The sequence below is a fragment of the Gossypium hirsutum genome, chromosome A07 (assembly GCF_007990345.1).
Source record: "Gossypium hirsutum isolate 1008001.06 chromosome A07, Gossypium_hirsutum_v2.1, whole genome shotgun sequence".
NCBI classification, from domain to species: domain Eukaryota; kingdom Viridiplantae; phylum Streptophyta; class Magnoliopsida; order Malvales; family Malvaceae; genus Gossypium; species Gossypium hirsutum.
Window position 1 is genome coordinate 98675771 of NC_053430.1, and position 20597 is coordinate 98696367.

General features: G+C 38.3%; 2 protein-coding genes and 1 non-coding gene across 4 annotated transcripts; 2 read left to right on the forward strand and 1 right to left on the reverse strand.

Annotated features, from left to right (window-relative positions):
- The first annotated feature begins 6067 nt into the window (after nt 1–6067).
- LOC121204370 (small nucleolar RNA R71) lies at nt 6068–6174 on the forward strand. Its single transcript, XR_005899295.1, has one exon. It is a non-coding gene; the product is annotated as a small nucleolar RNA R71 (small nucleolar RNA).
- Nucleotides 6175–12731: 6557 nt separating this feature from the next.
- Nucleotides 12732–15630, forward strand: LOC107934910 (cation/H(+) antiporter 15). 2 transcript variants are annotated; one of them, XM_016867433.2, is made up of 4 exons: nt 12734–13197; nt 13311–13908; nt 14020–14315; nt 14418–15630. In XM_016867433.2, exons 1-4 carry the CDS (start codon nt 12928–12930, stop codon nt 15540–15542), a joined length of 2289 nt encoding a protein of 762 aa, XP_016722922.1. In that variant the 5' UTR covers nt 12734–12927; the 3' UTR covers nt 15543–15630. The 2 variants fall into 2 exon arrangements, with proteins under 2 accessions (XP_016722921.1, XP_016722922.1); XM_016867432.2 differs by having other exon boundaries at nt 12732–13197; nt 13311–14315.
- An 869-nt stretch (nt 15631–16499) lies between these two features.
- LOC107934911 (uncharacterized) lies at nt 16500–19912 on the reverse strand. The gene is made up of 2 exons (XM_016867434.2): nt 19012–19912; nt 16500–17518 (listed from the first exon to the last, which is right to left on the reverse strand). The coding sequence occupies exons 1-2, from the start codon at nt 19573–19575 to the stop codon at nt 16802–16804; spliced, it is 1281 nt and encodes a 426-aa protein (XP_016722923.1). The 5' UTR covers nt 19576–19912; the 3' UTR covers nt 16500–16801.
- Nucleotides 19913–20597: the final 685 nt, after the last annotated feature.

Sequence of the window (20597 nt, forward strand, 5' to 3'; positions counted from 1 at the left end):
ACCATGTGTTGAGTCACGTGGGATTACTTACTGAGCTTTAAGATATACGGCTTCTGTTAGACTAATGACCGGAAACGGAGGTAAGTATTTCTTTAAATTTCAACTATATAATCTTAATGTAGTTGATTTCACATTTAGTAGTATATATATAACTAATGTTTTTATCACGTTAATATAGTTTGAATAGACACCATATGAGGATCCGTTAATTTGAGAAGTCCTCCCCGATGAATTCTTTGTGAATCCCAACACCTGGCACGTGAAGTTCCTGTTGGTAGTGTACGCTACCGTTGAGATACACGAGACCAATAGAGTGTTAGGTAGTTCAGATTTTGAAAATTAATTCTCGTGGCACTTCAAGACCTTGATGATCTGCATCCTATCGACATCGAATGAGAATTAGCTGATATTCCACTCCCAACATATCAATATGTGGAATAATATGTATGATTTCTTACCTACTCGTGAACCTATTATCATTCCTGAGTTAGCATACGATCCAGAGCACATGTTATAGTTTAGGATCCATGGCAAGCCATATTTGTACGGGGAATAGGCGATGAATTGACATTCTCATATGAGTAAGCCACGACAGCCCCTTTTAAATCTAAGGGCTGGCGAGACGGGTCCATCATCAGCACCTATACAAGAATTAGCACCAATGATCATAGCACCGATGCCCATACCACCCACCATTAAGTATGTACCGTCTTATTTTGGTGCATATTCTAACCCTATCATCTTCAAACAAGCACCATATGTTGCACCACACTTATCTACTTTTAGTCCTATGTCAAGTTGGACTCTTGGACATCCATCCCTAATGTATTACACGCCCATGCAATCTACTTTTTAGACGATGATGATATCAACAACGACGTCGAGGCCGTTTATGTTTTAGGCACAGACGAAGAGTCCACTGATCGCGTGATTCATAACAAGTAATAAATATTTGTAATAAAGATCAAAACTAGACTAACTATTATCACGACGAAAAGACAAGCGCACCTATCGAACAATAGTATAGTAATGGCAAGACCGGGATATCGTACCCAAGGGAACCAAAAGTACTAGTAATAACTATCTTTTTATTATCTGGCCTAAGAATAAAAAGGGTTTGTTTTAATTAACTAATTATTAAAACTAAGAACGCACAGAGAAAAGAATTGGGGAATTGCTTTTGGGAAAATCGATTGACTTGAGACAATACCTAAGGAAAAATCCACCTAGACTGTACTTGTTATTCTGGCTCTGAATCGGATGATTTATTCATTTAACTTGTTCCGTAGAGATCCCTAAGTTATGTTATTATCCCTATTCAAGACTAATAACGTCTAATCCCTAGATTGAATAACCAAGACTTTTCTCTAATTAACACTCTAGGGTTGCATTAACTTGATCTATAGATCCCCTTATTAGGTTTCACTCTAATCCGGTAAAATCTTGTCACCCTATTTCTAGGCGCGCAATCAACTCCGCTTAATTATGACAAATGTACTCTTAGACAGGGTCTATTCCTCCTCTAAATAAGAGTATGTCTTGAATCAGTATCCTGGGATATCAAAACAAGAATTAAGAACACATGATTAAGAACAAGTTAAATATTTATCATACGATTCAGAAAATAATAACAAGATTCGTTTTAGGTTTCATTCCCCTTAAGTATTTAGGGGTTTAGTTCATAACAGAATAAGAAAACATCTCAGAAGAATAAAGAATACAAAACATAAAGAAAACCCAAAACTCCTAAAAGGAAATTGAGAAGAGATCTTCAGTCTTGATGATGAATCCAGCTTCTGAGATGGATCAATTGGCTTCCTTGGAGTAATTCCTTACTCTCTATTCTCCGTCTCCTTTTCTTTCTCCTCTAGGGTGTATTTATAGGCTTTGGAATGCCTAAAAACCCTCAAAATCAGCCTTTTTCGAATTGGACTCAACTTGGGCTCGGCAGGGACACGCCCGTGGCACACACCCGTGTTCGATTACTTCAGGCCGTGTTCGAGCCTGCCAAATTGACACGGCCGTGTGGTTTGCCCGTGTGAGGAGGTCCAGCCCGTGTTGATTTTGTACTTTGGCCCATTTTCTCCATTTTTGGCCCGTTTCTCATTCCTTTTGCTCCCCTATGCTCTCCTAAATATAAAACATGAAATTAAAGCATTAGGAGAATCGAATTCACCAATTCTAATGGGAAATCATCCATAAAATTCGTTAAACATGGGGTAAAAATATGTATAAATTACAGTTTATCAAATACCCCCACACTTAAGCATTTGCTTGTCCTCAAGCAAAATTTTCAACTCATAATCAAAATAAATTCTTGTCAACTTATAATTTCTATCGATAATATCTCACATTAATCCATAAATAATCATACATTGAGAATTCAACTAAAAGAACATAAAAGTTCCAAACATTTCAAGTCGAACATTTTATTCCGAAAACATAGGTGTCTCCCCTCATCTAAGTAATTACCTTCGATTCAGAATATCACAGAGTTTCACATTCTCACTAAAGATTCATTTAAATCACTCGAGGTGTTTAAGGACAATAAATGGAGCACTCAATAGTCAATAATGAAAATCATTACCATATGCTTGCATGAAAATCAAATCTCCACCACAGTAATTTAGGAAAATACATCAATCAAAATATCTTTAGAGGGTTGTAATGAGGCTTGGTTAGGGGTTGTGGTCACAAGCTGAATGAAAGGGTTAGAATCGAGATTGAATTGAAAAATTGCCTAACTAGAAAAAGAGTTATTCTTCACTTGCATATAACAGAACTTCTTCTCAGAATATGGGATTACTAATAAATATACATAGTGTTTTTTTTTAAGAATAAGTTAAACAACATAGAACAAAACATAGCTAAACAATCCATTCAACTCAAATCTCTACAAAAATAGGGATTAATTTAGGGGATTTTAACAATAATGGGTTAAGGGTTAATATTAAGGGTAATACAAAGAATGGTTTGTCAGGCTCAAGGGGGTTTACTAGGGTTAATCGTGGAGGTAGGATTTTCATGCCATGAGTAGGTTAATCCTAAGTGCCTTAATCATTTTGATATATCAAATCAAATGGTGTGGTCTCGACATGCATAATGAAGCAAGTTCAAGAATAACAGTTCAATATTGACGCACTCAAAGCAATAATAAGAGTGAGCATGAAAAAATGAATAGATGCTAAAAAAGGTTCAAAAATCTCACAAAAAATTATTGCTTTTTGATGATAAAAACTTGTGAATTCCGATTCAAAGGAATACCTAAACTTTGGGGAAACAGCCTAAGATTTTAAATTCTTAAAAATCAACTTATCATGCTTGATTCTCTAATATCTTAAAGTTTAAACAATCAATACATAATTGCCTATGTTTTAATTCGAGATATATCAATCAAAATCATAAATCAATCAATATTTATCCTAAATATGATATGAGAGCTTTTCAAGAGAACAAGGCAATCATTCAGGATACCCCCACACTTAAGATGTACATTGCCCTCAATATACAAATATAGATATTAAAGTATAAATATATAAAAAATAGGGGGAGATGTGAAACTTCCTGTATTAAGAATAGATGATATACTTGGATTGGCGAGATCGAGTATTGAAGATAACTCTGGCAAGCTTGACTTTGAAGGTAAGCCATTTCTAAAAGGAAAACAAGTGAATAAAAGAAAAATAAGACAATTATTCTCTATATATATTTTTTTATATGGCACTGCCGGTGCGTACGCCTGTGTGTATAGGCTGTGTGGCTACATGATCGTGTCGCACAGCTGTGTATGGCGTGGTTCGCTTCTCCCACGCCCATGTGTTAGGGTACCACGTCCGTGTGTTGCTGTCCACGGCTTAACGGCACGGGTGTGTCTCACGCCCGTGTCGAAGAAACAAAATCGAGTCTTATCCCTGACACACCTGTGGTTTTTCATTCCCACGTCCGTGGTCTCTTATCAAGTTCACCCACGGCCATGTCGCACGCCCATGGGGATTTATTGCACCCCGTGTTTTGGGGAAATCATGTCCTGGTTCAACTCGGCCGTATCGCACGGCCGTGTCTCTTCCCCTGTTTGGCCACGGCTTTAGACACGCCCGTGTAACTGGTCGTATGTGCTCTTCGTTATTCAAAGATAAAGTTAATGATTTAAAGTGTTAGAAATAAAAAATAAAAAATAAAGAAATCAAAATATGTTAGTGCTCGGGTTGCCTCCCGAGAAGCGCTTATTTATAGTCTAAGCTCGACTTACCTCTATAGTGAAGGGTCAGGGTGGTTCGACAAGTTCATACTCATTCCTGCTATCAATCTCATCAAAATAAGGTTTTAATCGGGTGTTGTTTACCTTAAAAGTGTCAAACTTGGGATGACTCACCTCCACCGTACCGAATGGAAAAATACTGAGTACCGTAAGAGGGATTTCCTCATTTGTTGTGGTAGTGACAATGTGAGGATCTGCGACTTCTAGTAAGACTTTATCGCCAACCTTAAGTTGATTTGGAGAGGTATCGAACTCATTTTGGAGTAATTTCGGTTTATCGTGTGTTCTTGGTTTATGTACTCTCCATTCATCTAGCTCCTCTATCCGAAGCCTTCGTTCCTCATGGGGGTCTTTGTTCTCTACATGATAGTAGTGCACTGTCTCTGTTGTCTTGGTTCGAGGAGGTTCCTGCAAGGACGATTGAATATTAGTTTTATCATTGACAGGTTTTATAGCATTATCTTGAGTCTTAGCGATTTTGACTGAGTCGCGTGCTTGAAGTGTTACTGCATCGTCACCTGCACGAAGTGTTAGCTCTCCTGTGCCTACAATAATAATGGTTCTGGTAGTTGCTAAAAAGGGTCATCCTAAAATTAAATGTACCTTGTTATCCTCATCCATATCTAAGACGATAAAGTCTACTAGGTAAATAAATTTGTCAATTTTAACGAAAACATCTTCAATAATACCCTTAGGAAATCTAACTATTTTGTCAGCCAATTGAATGCTCATCTTAGTCTGTTTGGGTTTACCGAGACCTAGTCGTTTAAACATTTTATGAGACATAGCATTTATACTTGCCCCTAAATCAGCTAAAGCATTATTCACAGATAAACTACCAATTAAGTAAGGAATTGTAAAACTCCCTGGATCTTTCAATTTGTTAGGTAGCTTATTCTTTAGAATAGCTGAGCAGACTGCATTGAGCTCCACATGCGATGTAGCGTCTAACTTTCGCTTATTGGTCAGAAGTTCCTTTAAGAATTTTTCTGAGTTGGGCATCTCTTCTCGACCTTTGTTAATCACGTTGTCTTGCTGTGATTCTGGTTATCCTACACAGCGATAGTATGAAGTTGCTCCCTGGGATTGGTCTCTGTAATGCTAGGTAAAGTACCTTATGGGCGTTCAGAAATCAGCTTTGCAAGTTACCCTATTTGAGTTTCGAGACCTGGAATCGATGCTTGCTGGTTCTTAAGTGCTGTCCCAGTATTTTAGAATCGCGTTTTCGACACTGAGATAAATTTTTCCAACATCTCTTCAAGGTTCATTTCCTTTCCTATTGGTAGGGTGGTTGCTGAAATCCTTGGGGAGGTGGTGCCTTTTGATTTCTTTGATTTCCTTGGCCTCCCCATGAAAAATTTGGATGATTCCTCCAACCTGCATTGTAAGTGTTACTGTATGGGTTATTTTGAGATCTGAAGTTATTGTTACCCATATAGTTGACTTGTTCCTCTTTAGTTGTGGGATTGAATGATTGATATTCTGTATGCACACCTCCTCCGCTTGAGTCACACCTCATTACTAGATGTACCTGTGTAGAACCAAGAAAATTATCAATCTTTTTATTGAGAAGTTCTACCTGATTAGAGAGCATAGTGACTGAATCGATGTTATAAACGTCGGCTATTTTCATTAGCTTTGTCCTCATAACTTGTCACTGATAGTTGTTCAGTGACATCTCCTCTATGAATTCATAGGGCATCTTTTGGTGCTTTAGTGTTGATGGTTCCGCTAGCAGCTGCGTCAATCATTTGTCTTGTCGAAGGATTCACACCATTGTAGAACATTTGAACTTGCAGCCAAAGCGGTAACCCATAGTGAGGACACTTTCTCAATAAGTCCTTGTATCTCTCCCACGCATCGTAAAGTGTTTCTAAATCCATCTGCACAAAAGAAGAGATATCATTACGCAATTTAGTCGTTTTAACCGGCAAAAAATATTTCAGTAAAAATTTCTCGGCTATTTGTTCCTAAGTAGTGATAGACCCTCGTGGTAACGAGTTTAACCACTGTTTAGCTTTGTTTTTCAGTGAAAAGGGAAATAACCAAAGACAAATAACATCATCAGAAACGCCATTGATTTTGAATGTATCGCAAAATTCAAGAAAATTCGCCAAGTGCGTGTTGGGATTCTCATCCTGCAAACCATCAAACTGAACAAACTACTGTATCATCTGAATGGTGTTAGGTTTTAGTTCAAAATTATTCGCAGCAATAGCAGGTCTAACTATACTAGACTCAGTTCCTATTAAAGAGGGTTTAGCATAGTCATACATAGTACGTGGAGTAGGATTTTAATTAGCATCAATTGCAGGAGGCAACTGATCGCTTGGGTTTTCGGCCATCTCTTCGGTTGGGGGTTGAGTATTGTCTTCTTGCTCGTTCTCCGTGTATCTTAAGCTGCGCCTTATTTCTCTTTGATTTCTGCAAATTATACGATCGATTTCTTCGTCAAAAAGTAGTGGTCCCGACGGGTTTCTTCTAGTCATAAACTATAAAAACCTGCCAAGAGAAAGAAAAAGTAAATTAATAAATAATAGAATAAAGTAAAATTGCAAGAAAAATAAATGGCTAAAGTAATAAAAATTTAGTGTTCCTAATATTTCAGTTCCCCGGCAACGGCGCCAAAAACTTGATCGCGTAATTCGTAACAAGTAATAAATATTTATAATGAATATCAAACCTAGACTAACTATTATCACAATGAAAAGGCAAGCGCACCTATCGAACAATAGTATAGTAATGGCAAGACCTGGATATCGTACCCAAGGGAACCAAAAGTACTAGTAATAATTATCTTTTTATTATCTAGCCTAAGAATAAAAAGGGTTTGTTTTAATTAACTAATTATTAAAACTAAGAACGCACAGAGAAAAGAATTGGGGAATTGCTTTTGGGAAAATCGATTGACTTGAGACAATACCTAAGGAAAAATCCACCTAGACTGAACTTGTTATTCTGGCTCTGAATCAGACGATTTATTCATTTAACTTGTTCCGTAGAGATCCCTAAGTTATGTTATTATCCCTATTCAAGACTAATAACGTCTAATCCCTAGATTGAATAATCGAGACTTTTCTCTAATTAACACTCTAGGGTTGCATTAACTCGATCTATGGATCCCCTTATTAGGTTTCACTCTAATCCGGCAAAATCTTGTCACCCTATTTCTAGGCGCGCAATCAACTCCGCTTAATTATGACAAATGTACTCTTAGACAGGGTCTATTCCTCCTCTGAATAAGAGCGTGTCTTGAATCAGTATCCTGGGATATCAAAACAAGAATTAAGAACACATAATTAAGAACAAGTTAAATATTTATCATACGATTCAGAAAATAATAACAAGATTCGTCTTAGGTTTCATTCCCCTTAGGTATTTAGGGGTTTAGTTCATAACAGAATAGGAGAACATCTCAGAAGAATAAAGAATACAAAAATAAAGAAAACCCAAAACTCCTGAAGGGAAATTGAGGAGAGATCTTCAGTCTTGATGATGAATCCGGCTTCCGAGATGGATCAATTGGCTTCCTTGGAGTAATTCCTTACTCTCTATTCTCCGTTTCCCTTTTTTTCTCCTCTAGGGTGTATTTATAGGCTTTGGAATACCTAAAAACCCTCAAAATTAGCCTTTTCCGAATTGGACTCAACTTGGGCTTGGTAAGGACACGCCCGTGTTTGATTACTTCAGGCCGTGTTCGAGCCTGCCAAATTGACACGGCCGTGTGGTTTGCCCGTGTGAGGAGGTCCAGCCCGTGTTGATTTTGTACTTTGGCCCATTTTCTCCATTTTTGGCCCGTTTCTCATTCCTTTTGCTCCCCTATGCTCTCCTAAGTATAAAACATGAAATTAAAGCATTAGGAGCATCGAATTCACCAATTCTAGTGGGAAATCATCCATAAAATGCGTTAAACATGGGTAAAAATATGTATAAATTACAGTTTATCATCCACTCAATGTCTCATAGGTGTATGGGACTCAACATAGTTATGCTCATTCGCCGTTTATAACGTAAACACATTCGGGATCTTTGTTCTACCAAGCTGGGTCATCTTCTCAACCACCTATTCTAAGATCGAAGAATGCACAATGGCAACTGATAATGTAATGATTGTAATCAAATGAAGGCGAATAAGATAATCTACCGAGACCATAACTTCAATAACCAAAACCCCACCCGAAGGCTGAACTAAGAAGGAATCCAGCGTGTAACTGTCGACCGCCCCGATGTGGCACAAATTCTGATCAACATCTACATTGATTAATTTTATCCTTGTGTCGAACGTTTATATTGTATCAATGATTTTTATTATTATATTTTTAGAGGAATATTGTTATCATTTAACAAAATTAAAGTTAATATATGTTATCATTTCAAAAAATGAAAATGTGATATTAGTTATCATTTTACAGAACTGCGTGTTTACATGTTATAATAGAATTAATATTTGTTTTCTAGTTTGTACTATCCATTCGATGTAGACATAACGACATTTTATGACCCAGGTTCTAACACCACTCGCATAACCTCGGTTGGTTTAACCTATCTCGAATATCCGTATTGTCAAATATTCGAGTCGATATCAGTCGACCTTTTGGTTTGTGATGCAATGACTTATCGGGTAACAACTTAAACGGAGTACTCGATACAAGCAGCTACATACACTCATCTGGAATTAGTAGAAATATATGTCTCCACATATTGTATAAATTTTCTAATTTGTACACTTCGTCCACAAAGCTCATAGGATCCAAGTGTAGATTGTTATACACTGTAATTGCATAAGCGTAAAGAAAACGAAATACGTCAAATCTCCCACAATCACAAGTCATATTTCTTAGGTGTATATGGTACACTCCTTCGACAATATCTTGATCCAATTTGTCGAACTTTATTACTCGTAACCATAGGTTTTCATGCAAGTGACACACTGAGTGTATATAGTTTGCTCGTGTCATAGCCTTCTTAATTTTTTTCACCACATCCAGGCACCATATGTAGCCTCCCTGCAATTTTCCAACATAATTTGCCATTTGCTTTGGGAAAAATTCTGCCAAATGGAAGTATGTTTCTTTCATAGCTGAGGTTATCGACAAATGATGCGTTCCCTTTAAAATGGAATTGACGGATTCTACTAGGTTTGAGGTCATGTGGCCCTTGTCTTAGGATTGTGTGCACTGATTGAAGGCTATGTGAGAGAGGTACCGTACCTCCATCTGGTTAGTTGACCGTAGGATTTCCAACATCTCATAGAAATAGCCCTTCACGAGCTCGTACCCTGTCGATAGAAGTGGATAGTGGCGATTACATATAAAATAATATAAAAAAATAATTGGAATATTACAAACCAAAGAATATTGGTGGCGATTACATACCCATGTTGGTTACTTGTGTTCGCTCAACAGTAGAGGGGTATTTTTTGTAGTAGTTAGAAGCAACCTGCCTTAGACAGTACCAATAGTGTGTGTGGTCCCAAAGGCTTCCACGCAATGTGCCTTAGACAGTACCAATAGTGTGTACGGTCCTAGAGGCTTTTCTGTCGTTCAATTGCAGATAATATTCCAGTTCTTCAACACGAGATGATGCATATATTTGGTTGGGGTAGACATGCCTCCTCAACCTAGACAAAAAAGAAATTTCAGTCGTCTATTGACTCCCCCCGATGTTATTGCAAACTCAATTGGCAGGATTCTCCAATTACCATCCTGTGCCACAACCAACAATAGTCGATGGGTATATCTACAATACATAAATGTACCGTTTATTTGTACCAACGACTTGTAGTACGGAATGCTTGAGAATATTACTTGAAGGTCCAAAACAGACGGTGGAACATTTGGCATCCACGGAGTAAGCGATCGTTGTGGTACAAAGGCCCTGTTTCCTTGATCAGTTATGTAACCTGGGACGTACCTCTCCAGCACCCAACACCACTGTCATACCTTGTTGTATGACTCATCCCACCCACTGTGCATCTTCTCTAATGTCTTATATTTTGCTATCCACGCCTTGAGGTACAAAGGCATGTAATTTAATTGGCTACAAATATTTGCAATTAAAATTGACACAGAAGTCCTCAGATTCGCTTTCACTATTGGTAGTGTTATGCTCACAATCATCTCTGAATCCAACTTCAAATGATCCTATGAAATACCTGCAACTCCACAGTATATTAAACTAAGTAATTTAACTATGATGTAATATATATCGGTACTGATATTGTACCAGTGGCAACACACATATACAGAGCGGTAAACTTTTTTTATCATCCACAACCTCATCTTCTTCTTGATAGAAGCCATGATTTTCTATACACATCTACTATCTCAAATTGCACACTTGGCCTCAAACTGCTCAAATCGGGATTTAACCCCATGAAAGTTAACCCCGTTCTTGATGTTGTTTCGCTTCACTACAGTGGGAAAACTATATTTAGTAGAAAAATCCTTGCCTACTTTCAAATTACCCGAATCCAACGAAGAATTTGCGTGGCCTGATCTCTTATGTGGTAGTTTTGCAAACTCTAACCCGTCCTCTGCTAATAGATTGACATTATGCATGTCGACTAGAGGCGAGTACACCATGAATCGTGGATCTTCTTCTTCTTCATATTCACCTCCTTCACTATCTTCTAGTTCAGTTGGAACAGGCTCCGGTTTAGAAAATAATGTAATTTCTGAACCGTCAGCACCAGGCTCCCAAACTAGATCCATATCAGATTCATTATCATCTTCATTCTTGAACCCACCAACATCTATCGTGTTGGATGTCCCATCGCCAGTAGACGTCATAGGGAATACATCATATCTTCTCGTGTAGTTGTAGAAACGTTCAGAATCACTTGTCGGTTTCCAACCACTGGAAGTTGCTGTCATTCTCTAGTAAGTATTCCCAGCGTTGAACATCGGCCTATCGAGGTTCATGTCCACCCACTAACTGAGTGTCGTTCAAGGGTTGTGTATTCCATTCTACCACCAAAACTCAATTGTTCAGTATTCTGCCTCCCACAACTGAAATCTAAGGCAGAGACGAATAAGTGTATTCCTATTGATGATTCTGTGATATTATAATGAGAACTTTCTAACAAAGTGGTTGGACTATCAGCATTTTCAACCGTTCTAGCCTCGTAAACAAGAAGAGATGTTGATGACCGAATGCCTTCATTAGGCCTTGAAAATTCCACATATAACTCGAGAAACGATGATCCACTATCAATTTGCGTCTGCACCATCGCCTTCAAGCCTCTAGCACATTTGATATCGAAAGCGTCATATCTCACGGGATTGATCGAAGCAAAAAATTGATACTTAATAGATATACTCTTATCTGGCTGGATCCGACGATTTTTTCGCCTAATTTTTTTCTTAAGTTTTGGAAACTCTTTGTTTTGGTTAAAAGCCAGTCGTACTATGTTCTGTGATAAAAAAACCACGTCGTTCTCAGTGTCACGGACTTCATCGTCGTAATAAATAATAGCATTAATTCGTCCACTCATTTTTAACCAAATTATCTATTAAGAGAAGTTCAAAACAAAAACATTATGCAAAAAATATAATGCTTCAAATAAATATTAACACGAAAAATCAATACTTATGCTTACTTTTTATACAAATAGTATCGCTGTTCCAACTTATGCCTTCGTTGCGAACTTCTATTACTCTGAACTTTTTCAAATTTTATTTCCTTGGCTTAGGCCACCGGAGGCTGAAATATGTTACATTTATAACCCAAGAAATAACCTCTTATTTGATTTTGAAAAAATTCCCCGGATATTAGGGGGTTGAAATTAGTAGAGAAAAAAACGCTTTAAGCAGGACGCACTATCAGCAGAAGTACCGAAAGTGTCCTAGTTGAAAGCATTTTCAGTACTTTACTGACAGTGCGTCCTGCTTGGAGCTTTTTTCTCTATAAATTTCAACCCCCACTATTCGGGGCATTTTTTCAGAATCATTTCAGATATCCCAAGATTCCCGAGATATATTTTTAGAACCCATCTCGTAAAAAAATAATGTACTGGATAAGTATTTAAAACTAGTTTTGCATCTGAACCGAGTACTCCGAGTTTCAATTTTTAATTGATTTTCAAAATGAAATTTGAATATACAGTGTAAATATAAATATTTTAAATATCGAATTCAATAATTACAATTATGACGTTAAAAATTTTATCAATTTAAAACCCAAAACCCTAACCTTAAACCCTAAAACCTTAAAACCCTAAACAACTAGAAACCTTAATATAACACGGGGAAAAACGCTTCCAACTGGAAGCATTTTACCTAAATCGGCCCATTCCCATAAATATTCAAAAATTTAATTTATGTTCGTTATTTTTAAAAATAACAGCATTTATCGGTATTTTAGTCCATTTTTCCTTTTCATAAAATATTTTAAAATAAAAGAAAAGGTTAAAAGTTCGATTAGGAGTCCATTCATTACCAAGAAAAATGAAAAAATGGAAAAATAAAGTTAGGGAGTTTTAAAATTAAGGTGATGGACTAGGGGAATAAGATAAAAATGTAAATATAGTGAAAGAGAAAAGTAAAGAAGAAATGAATGGCTAAAAAGGAGGAACTGTTTTAGAACAACAGGCGAGCCTGAAACCATGCTTCCCCCATTATGCATGTGGGTGTTGATCCAAACAACTTGTGCTCCTTCCTCATCTCTGCATGAAATCAAAGAATGATGTTTCAACAATGGAACCAGAAAACGTTCTGGTGTTCGGAAGCATGCCAAAGACCCAGATGATACAAAGTTCCCATTTAGTTTGTACCAACTTCTCCAGGTTGACAAATGCCAGTGTATTTTACTCTTCCAGTCCTCTCACTTTGATGCTTCCTCTTTTGCTGCTCCAATTATCCCTTGGCTCCGCTGCCATTCTCGTTACCTTTTATCTCCTCAGGCATTTTGGCCTGCCCCTCATGCTCGCTCAAGTTTTGGTAACCTCTCTTTCTCTCCCCTTCCCTTTCCCTTTCCCTTTTGCAATTTTCAATGCAACAATACATACATATCATCATTACTTGATTGATTGTTCGACATACATGCATATCAGGGTGGAGTGCTCCTGGGGCCATCATTGCTATGCCGGATTCCAGGGCTTCTCAACATGATATTCCCCATCAGAAGTTTCTTGCTAATGGATGTAGTATCCACCATGGGTTTTATGTTTTACTTCTTTCTCGTGGGTGTACAGACAGATATATGGCTGCTTAAGAAGATAACAAAAAAGTCGTTCGCCATTGGGTTTTTCTCGGTGGCTGTGCCCATGATCCTAACCTTGGGCATGTCCCTTTTGTGGATGCAATTCAATGTCAATCCTAACGAAAAGAAGAAGGTCGATAGGCTTCCGGAAATAGCAAAGGCAGAATCTCTGGTTTCCTTTCAAATAGTATCATACTATCTTTCTGAGCTTAGGGTCATAAATTCAGAGATTGGCAGAGTGGCATTATGTTCGTCCATGGTTAGTACGCTATGTAGCACCTGTGTGGTTACATCTAATATTCTATGGAACCAATCAAAAGATGACCTGTCGCGCTTCTTTCAATCCATTTGTTATGGCATCATCTTTGCAGCTCTGGTCTGCTGTATTCTTGGCCCTTTGCTTCTTTGGGAGATGAAACATACTTTGGGTGGACAACCTTTGAAACAAGGTAACTTAGTTGTGTTGTTCATAGCAGTGCTTATGTCAGGGTTTTGGGGTCATAGTTTCGGCTTAAACATTTATTTTGGTCCCCTTCTTTTTGGGTTGATAATACCATCAGGGCCGCCACTGGGGTCAGCGCTTGTAGAGAAGCTTGATGTGATAACCAACTGGGTGCTAATGCCCTTATTTTTTGTCAAATTTGGGCTAGCAGTAGACATCTTTGCTCTTAGTCTTAAAACTTACTTCAAAGTGCAATTTTTTGCGCTCTTGGGCCCATTTGGGAAATTCTTAGGAGCCTCCCTCTGTGCACTCAGCTGTCAAATGCCGCAAAGGGATGCTATCGTGCTTGGCTTTTTCATGACTTTCCAAGGCGTCATCGAGCTTGACTTGTTTAGGCTAATGAAGCGTAAACAGGTATTATAATATTCCACACTTGTGTTTTATCTAGTATTTCTGTCTTAATGCTACATATTAATTACAACACATGTAGGTGTTGGTTGGCATTGAAATTTGCAGATAATAGGTGATGAGGCCTTTTCAGCCATGTGCTTAACAGCACTGATAGGCTCAGGAGTTGTGGCATTAGTTGTACCATGTTTCTACGATCCTTCAAAGAGGTACGAGGGTTACTATGGAAGAACTTTGGCATACTCAAGACACAACTCTGAACTAAGAGTCCTAGTCTGCATTCATGAGGAACAAAATGTTCCATCTGCCATTAATGTCCTCGCTACCCTGAAGCCCACCAAGCAGAGTCCGATTGCTGTTTACATGCTTCACATGGTTGAGCTGATGGGGAGTGCTACCCCACTCCTGATGCGACAAAAGAGGCCCAAAAAGCTGTCTACTAGGACAAGGGGCTCAGCCCCTATAATCGATGCCTTCAAAATCTTCGAGGAAAACCATGAAGGTCTTGTCTCAGTTTCCCCCTTCATTTCAGTATCGCCTCCACAAACAATGCATGAGGATGTGTTTCAAATTGCACTTGAAAAAGGGACTTCACTGGTTATAATTCCTTTCTACAAGAAATTTCATGTCGGTGGAGCGGTGTACTTGTCTAAAAGGTCCTTAAAGATCGCCAACCAAAATGTCCTCGATCAGGCACCTTGCTCGGTTGCAATACTTGTTGACTGTGGCACCCTCAAAACCCTGCATGCCATTTGGGCCGGCTGGTCTTCTTCCGAAGTTGCTGTCATCTTCTTGGGTGGAGCTGATGATCAGGAGGCATTGGCTTTGGCGGCTAAGATGACTGGATGTCAAAATATCAATTTGACACTCATACGAATCATTTACGATGGAGATTTTCCAGATAAATATATGGAGGGGATTCGGAATGACAATGAAAGTCTGGGGCAGTTTCAAACAAATATCTCTGGGAGCACTTGTGCCAAGTACTGGGAGGAAGTAGCCAAGGATGGGGCAGGGACTGCTTCAGTCCTTCGCACCCTGGAGAATCAATACGACATTATAGTGGTAGGTAGGCGTCATTACGACACGTTTCCTCTGTTGTCAGGGTTAACAGAATCGAATGAGAACAAGGAGTTGGGTGTAATCGGTGATATGTTGGCTTCCTCAGATTTCCTCGGAAACACCACCATCTTGGTGGTTCAACAACATACTGACAACAGTCATAGCGAGTGAAATGAAATACATACATACATACTAAAAAATGTTTTTATGTCAAATGGATGTCTCACATCACAAGTGAGACCATAGAGCAAAACTGACCTGCAAATGGTATACTAGAACTAGCAGATTGATTTATAGTAAGGATAGATAGGCAATCTACGAGACCATGTACCTTTTAATTGAAGAAAGATCACATAACATAACAAGCCAAACACAGGATACTATATCAACAAAATCCAGTTAGATTGTTTTAAAAAAAATCAAGATAAAGACACAATTAACAAACCATGGTCCATGCATCTGCTCTAAATTTCTATACGAATATGAGCACCTACCTAAGGTAAGGAATAGGAAGGGAACATGCATGGCTTTTCTGCAGAGATGTATGACGAGACAAATATGCTCAGTACGCAGACTTTGCGCAAGCATTATCATCACAGCTTGTTCAACAGATTTATTGGAGATTTCAATACCATAATCAACATACATTGTACAATTTGGCCATATGTAATTGCTAGCTGAGCCAGGATCAGGATCAACCAATTCTGGAAAGTGATCCTATCAATGCATTCAAAACACAGTATTCGACAGGAAGATTCCCACTTAAGGTCACTTCACCAGAAGCTATCGCTTGCTAGTTGCTTCATGTATCTGTCTCTCCAGAAACCAACCGTAAGATGAACTCTCTATGATCATTTCTCAACCACATTTCGCACACCATGCATGACAAGTTAGAAACCAGAGCTAATGTTCGTTGATAGCATTACAAGTTTCATGCTTATTGTGGGTGGTATTCAGATAGGTTTACTAATAGCTTCTTATGTGATACCAATCCTTGAGCATAATTACCTTAAACAATTGAAAATAAATGCAAAGTTCATTACAATTCTCTTTACATAAAAGAAAACATCTTGTTACTGTTAACCCATGTCATGCAGTTCAGGAATTACTTCATAAATAAATTCAGTCTATAAAAATCAACTGTCATAAACACTACAAATCACAAAGAATCATCCAATACAAAGCTCCAACTTCCAAAAGAATTCTTTTCTCTTTGGATATCATGAATGTTGAATTAAATATATTCAAATTTGAATGCTACAACATATATATATAGTGTAGTAGATGAAACACAAGTGAGGGCATGAGTTGCAGAATACCAACTTGGACGAATGAATCATAATTATGCAATATTCTAGCCAACAACTAACAATTTCACTTTTCGTTCTGCCAATTTTGCTTTAGGATGATGTGCAAGTCTCAAATTCCAACTAAAGAAGCCTAAGATGTGCAGTATCATTCAACCGTTTTATCTGCCAACCTGTTTTCCAGGAATGCTGTAATACAGTGACAGAAGAGTCTTCTATGCACACCTTATGTGACATTACGGGGCTGCACTCAAGGAGGCCTGTGATAAGACATTTAATTGGCAGGGAATGAGTAAAAACACCAACAGATGTAGAGGCCAAGGAAGTGGACGGGGAAGAGGAACTCCTGACATTTAAGTCATGAAGGTCAGGCTGATGACTGGCTTCCCGAGGAGACATTTCATCGTCAGCATCATGTTCACCAATATTCGACACAAATTGGAGCCTGCTCTTACCAGACTTCTTCCTTGATAGCACATGCCGCTGCCTGTCCCAATGGGGTAGTTGAAGAGAAGCTACATCTCTGTCATGAACTGAGTTGGTTAAAGCAGGGTTATTATGGTGTGTAAATCCTTGACTCTCATTTTGGTGTAAAGAAAATTCAGATCTAAATTTTTCAGGAAGCCCAAGGACAGTCCCATTCAAGAATTGAACCATTCGAAATTCCAGTTGCCTAAGAGATTCTCCAGACGGTGCGGAAAAATCAGGCTGGTATCTTTCCATCAGAGTCAAAACTTCAGGCGTATATATTTCTGATCGAGGGCACCCCTCCCAATGGCCCATGTTCAGATCCATAAGTGCATCAGAGGATTGTATCTCTGACACTGCAAAATTCATCTCCTGAATGGTACAACAGGTCAAGCATTATAGTGAGTCAAATATCTAACTAGGAAAATGCATCTCTGCCTCTATCAAAAACTAATAATTAAGTGATATCAACTAAGATGGACAAGTAAACATTAGGTTCAAGAATCAATTATTGCTATCACTGCTAAAAAGATAAAAAGCCATAGATCAAAGTCTTTGTTCCTATCAATAGTTAGCCTTCATTTTTGTTTGCCATTTGGCTTTAACAAGGACCATATCCCATCAGAAATAAAGCTAAAGTTACTGTTTATATACCACTAGTCAAGCAAATATAACAGGTAAGCTCATCCTTCAAAATTTTAGTATTCACAGCACTAACCCAAGGTAAATATAAAGCAGTTGAAGTTTATTACTAGTATAACCATTGGCTCATTAATGAAGCCTGACCTTTGAACTATTCGACACTTCACTTTTTTCATATTCCTATGAAACTAAGCTGAGAGCATGTACAGTTTACTTCAATCAACAATAAAGTAGGCAGTAAAATTCCCTCCAAAAATGAGAGAATTTTTTTCACAGATGGCATCAACACTAAATCTACTTATAGTGTATAAATTTGTCATAGTCCACTCACAAGAAATTGAGATGAGTAGATATTTCAGCATCCATCTCTTTAGGAGGGCCCCGGGCCTAAGACCATGATATTTTTGACAAAGTATCAATAAGGAATTTGATAAGTGACTCTATTACTTGTGTGGAATTATGTGCATTTGATGTCATAAAGTCAATCTTTTACCAACTTTGCACACATCACCTAGTCTGTTTTATGAATTGTTTCTGCTCATAAAGAAAACATGGAAGAAGAAAGAGATTTTAAATGAAGAAATCAAAGAACAAAAAACTTGTGATAGATACAAGATGTACAATGCCTACAAGCATCATCACTAGTTGCTCTTCTCTCACTAATAATCAATTCATAGCACATAAACTCAGCCTGTTGTTTAATCATTGCAAGAATATTTGAGACGTGTACTACAACATATAGTGCCTTGTCAACAAGTCCTTACTAATTACCTCAAAAAAGCTAAAAAGATCTAGCAGTGTTTGCTACTTGATCCCAGTTCAGCACTTAGAGCTGCATAGCAAGTAAAAGGCCTTTTACCCAAATGATCTTTGTATCTTTTCCAATATGCAGCCCTAGAGTTGCAAAGCAATTTAAACAATTGCAACAAAGGGATAAAAAGAAAATGAAAGAATGCAAAAGGATAATACAACTAAACCAGAGAGAGAAAGAGAGAGCAGTAACTAGAAACAGGATGAAAATCCCAATTTCTATAATATGCTGATTTGTCTCTTTAGCTTAACATGCAGGCATATGGTAGGAGGAAACGCAAAATGGAGCAGGATCTCAGTTTGCTAGGGATATTAAAGAGATTAGCAATCGAAGGTCGAGGTTTTATCCTAATTAACAAATTTATAATCCCATCAAACTCAAAAATAAAAGAATGAATTGAAAAGAGTATTACCTGACAAACGGAGAGAGCCATGGATCTAGCCCGATCCAAGGGAGAGCAATAAACGGCATTAAAGGTGACCCCTTGAGAATTTAGGAAGACAGCCAAAGCCCTGGCTTGGCGCTTGCCATTAGAGGTTAAGGCGGCACCGTCGCATCTTCCACCGACAATATCAGGCCTCAAATTCAAATCAGACTCGCCATGGCAAATGAAATAAACCTCAAGCAGCAATCGATCATGGTGGAAAGAGAAAGAACGGGAGAAAACAGGAGGCGGAGGCAGCGGAGGAGGTGGAGCTAAAACATTATATGGGTCCCACACTTTGATAGAAGGACCCATCCTAGGAGTACCCAAGGAAGATAGTTGTGGAGAGAGAGGGGTCGCTGAAGCGTAACAGGGTAACATTTCTGGCTCCTGTTCCAGTACTTTCTTCACCAAGTGGTTGTTTTCGAGTTGCCTCATGTTGGGTCCTCCTTGGTTATTGTCTTCTTCTTCGTCTTCGTCGTCGTCTTCGTCATCGTCTGGGCTTTCTTCGTGTTCTTCTTCGACTGCTTGAACGGATTGGGTGGAGCCCATTTTTGGAGGAGATGGATTGGGAGCAAGCAAATGATCTAAGAGAGGGAAAGGGAAGATCTAATGGAGCTGAGGCAATGCATTTTGGGACATCACATGCGACCAAATCTGATAGATAGAAGAGAGCGGTGAGTTTGATCTTTCCTTGTTTGATGGGTAAATTACTGATTGATTGGATGCTGTCGTTTCTTTAAGTTACTATATACAAATGATCTCAACTCCCAACTTTCATTTCAACTCTCAAAGTCTAATTCAGACAACTTAAAACTCAGTGGAGGCTGTAATGCAGAGCAGGAGCAGATGCCCAGTCCCAGGGTTTGGACTTTGGTTGGACTGTTTGTGAGTTGTTGTCTTCGCGGCTAAAAACCCAAATTATGTGGAGCTCACCATAACACACCGGCCCACCTTATTCAATGTTGGTCAATCTTATAAGCCCATGTTTATGATTTATGAACATAATTATATTGGGGAGATTCCATAGAAGTGTCTCCTGGCCGTACACAGTTCCCATTTACGAACCAGCCATCCAGCCACTGCCACGGATCAACTGTCAGATTGGAACACCGTTTAGCAGCGATTGATTGGATATGTCCTACTAACCCCTGCACAACCGCACATGCATCCATGTGAAATCCATACCATTCCATTCACAAATTTTACATACCAACAACACCTTCATGAATTCCCCATGCACCACTACAATTTAGATATATATTACTAGTAGCTTGCTGGACATTAGAATATTTAATTAATGATTTAAGCTAACCCTGGGGGGGTGCTTATTTGTTTATTAATTCGTAAGTAGATGTTATTAAGAGACAAGAAACCGCACAGGTTGTAAGGTGATGAAGTTGTCTGAGTGTTGTCTCCACAACACCATGTTAACAAGATGACAACCTTGATTATTCCTTTAATGACCCAATAATTTGCCTCTATCCACCATTGTAACTAATGCTAATTATATTATTTAGTTAAGCAATTAATTGTTTAGTGAGGCAAGAGGCGTTGACAATTTGGCACCAACA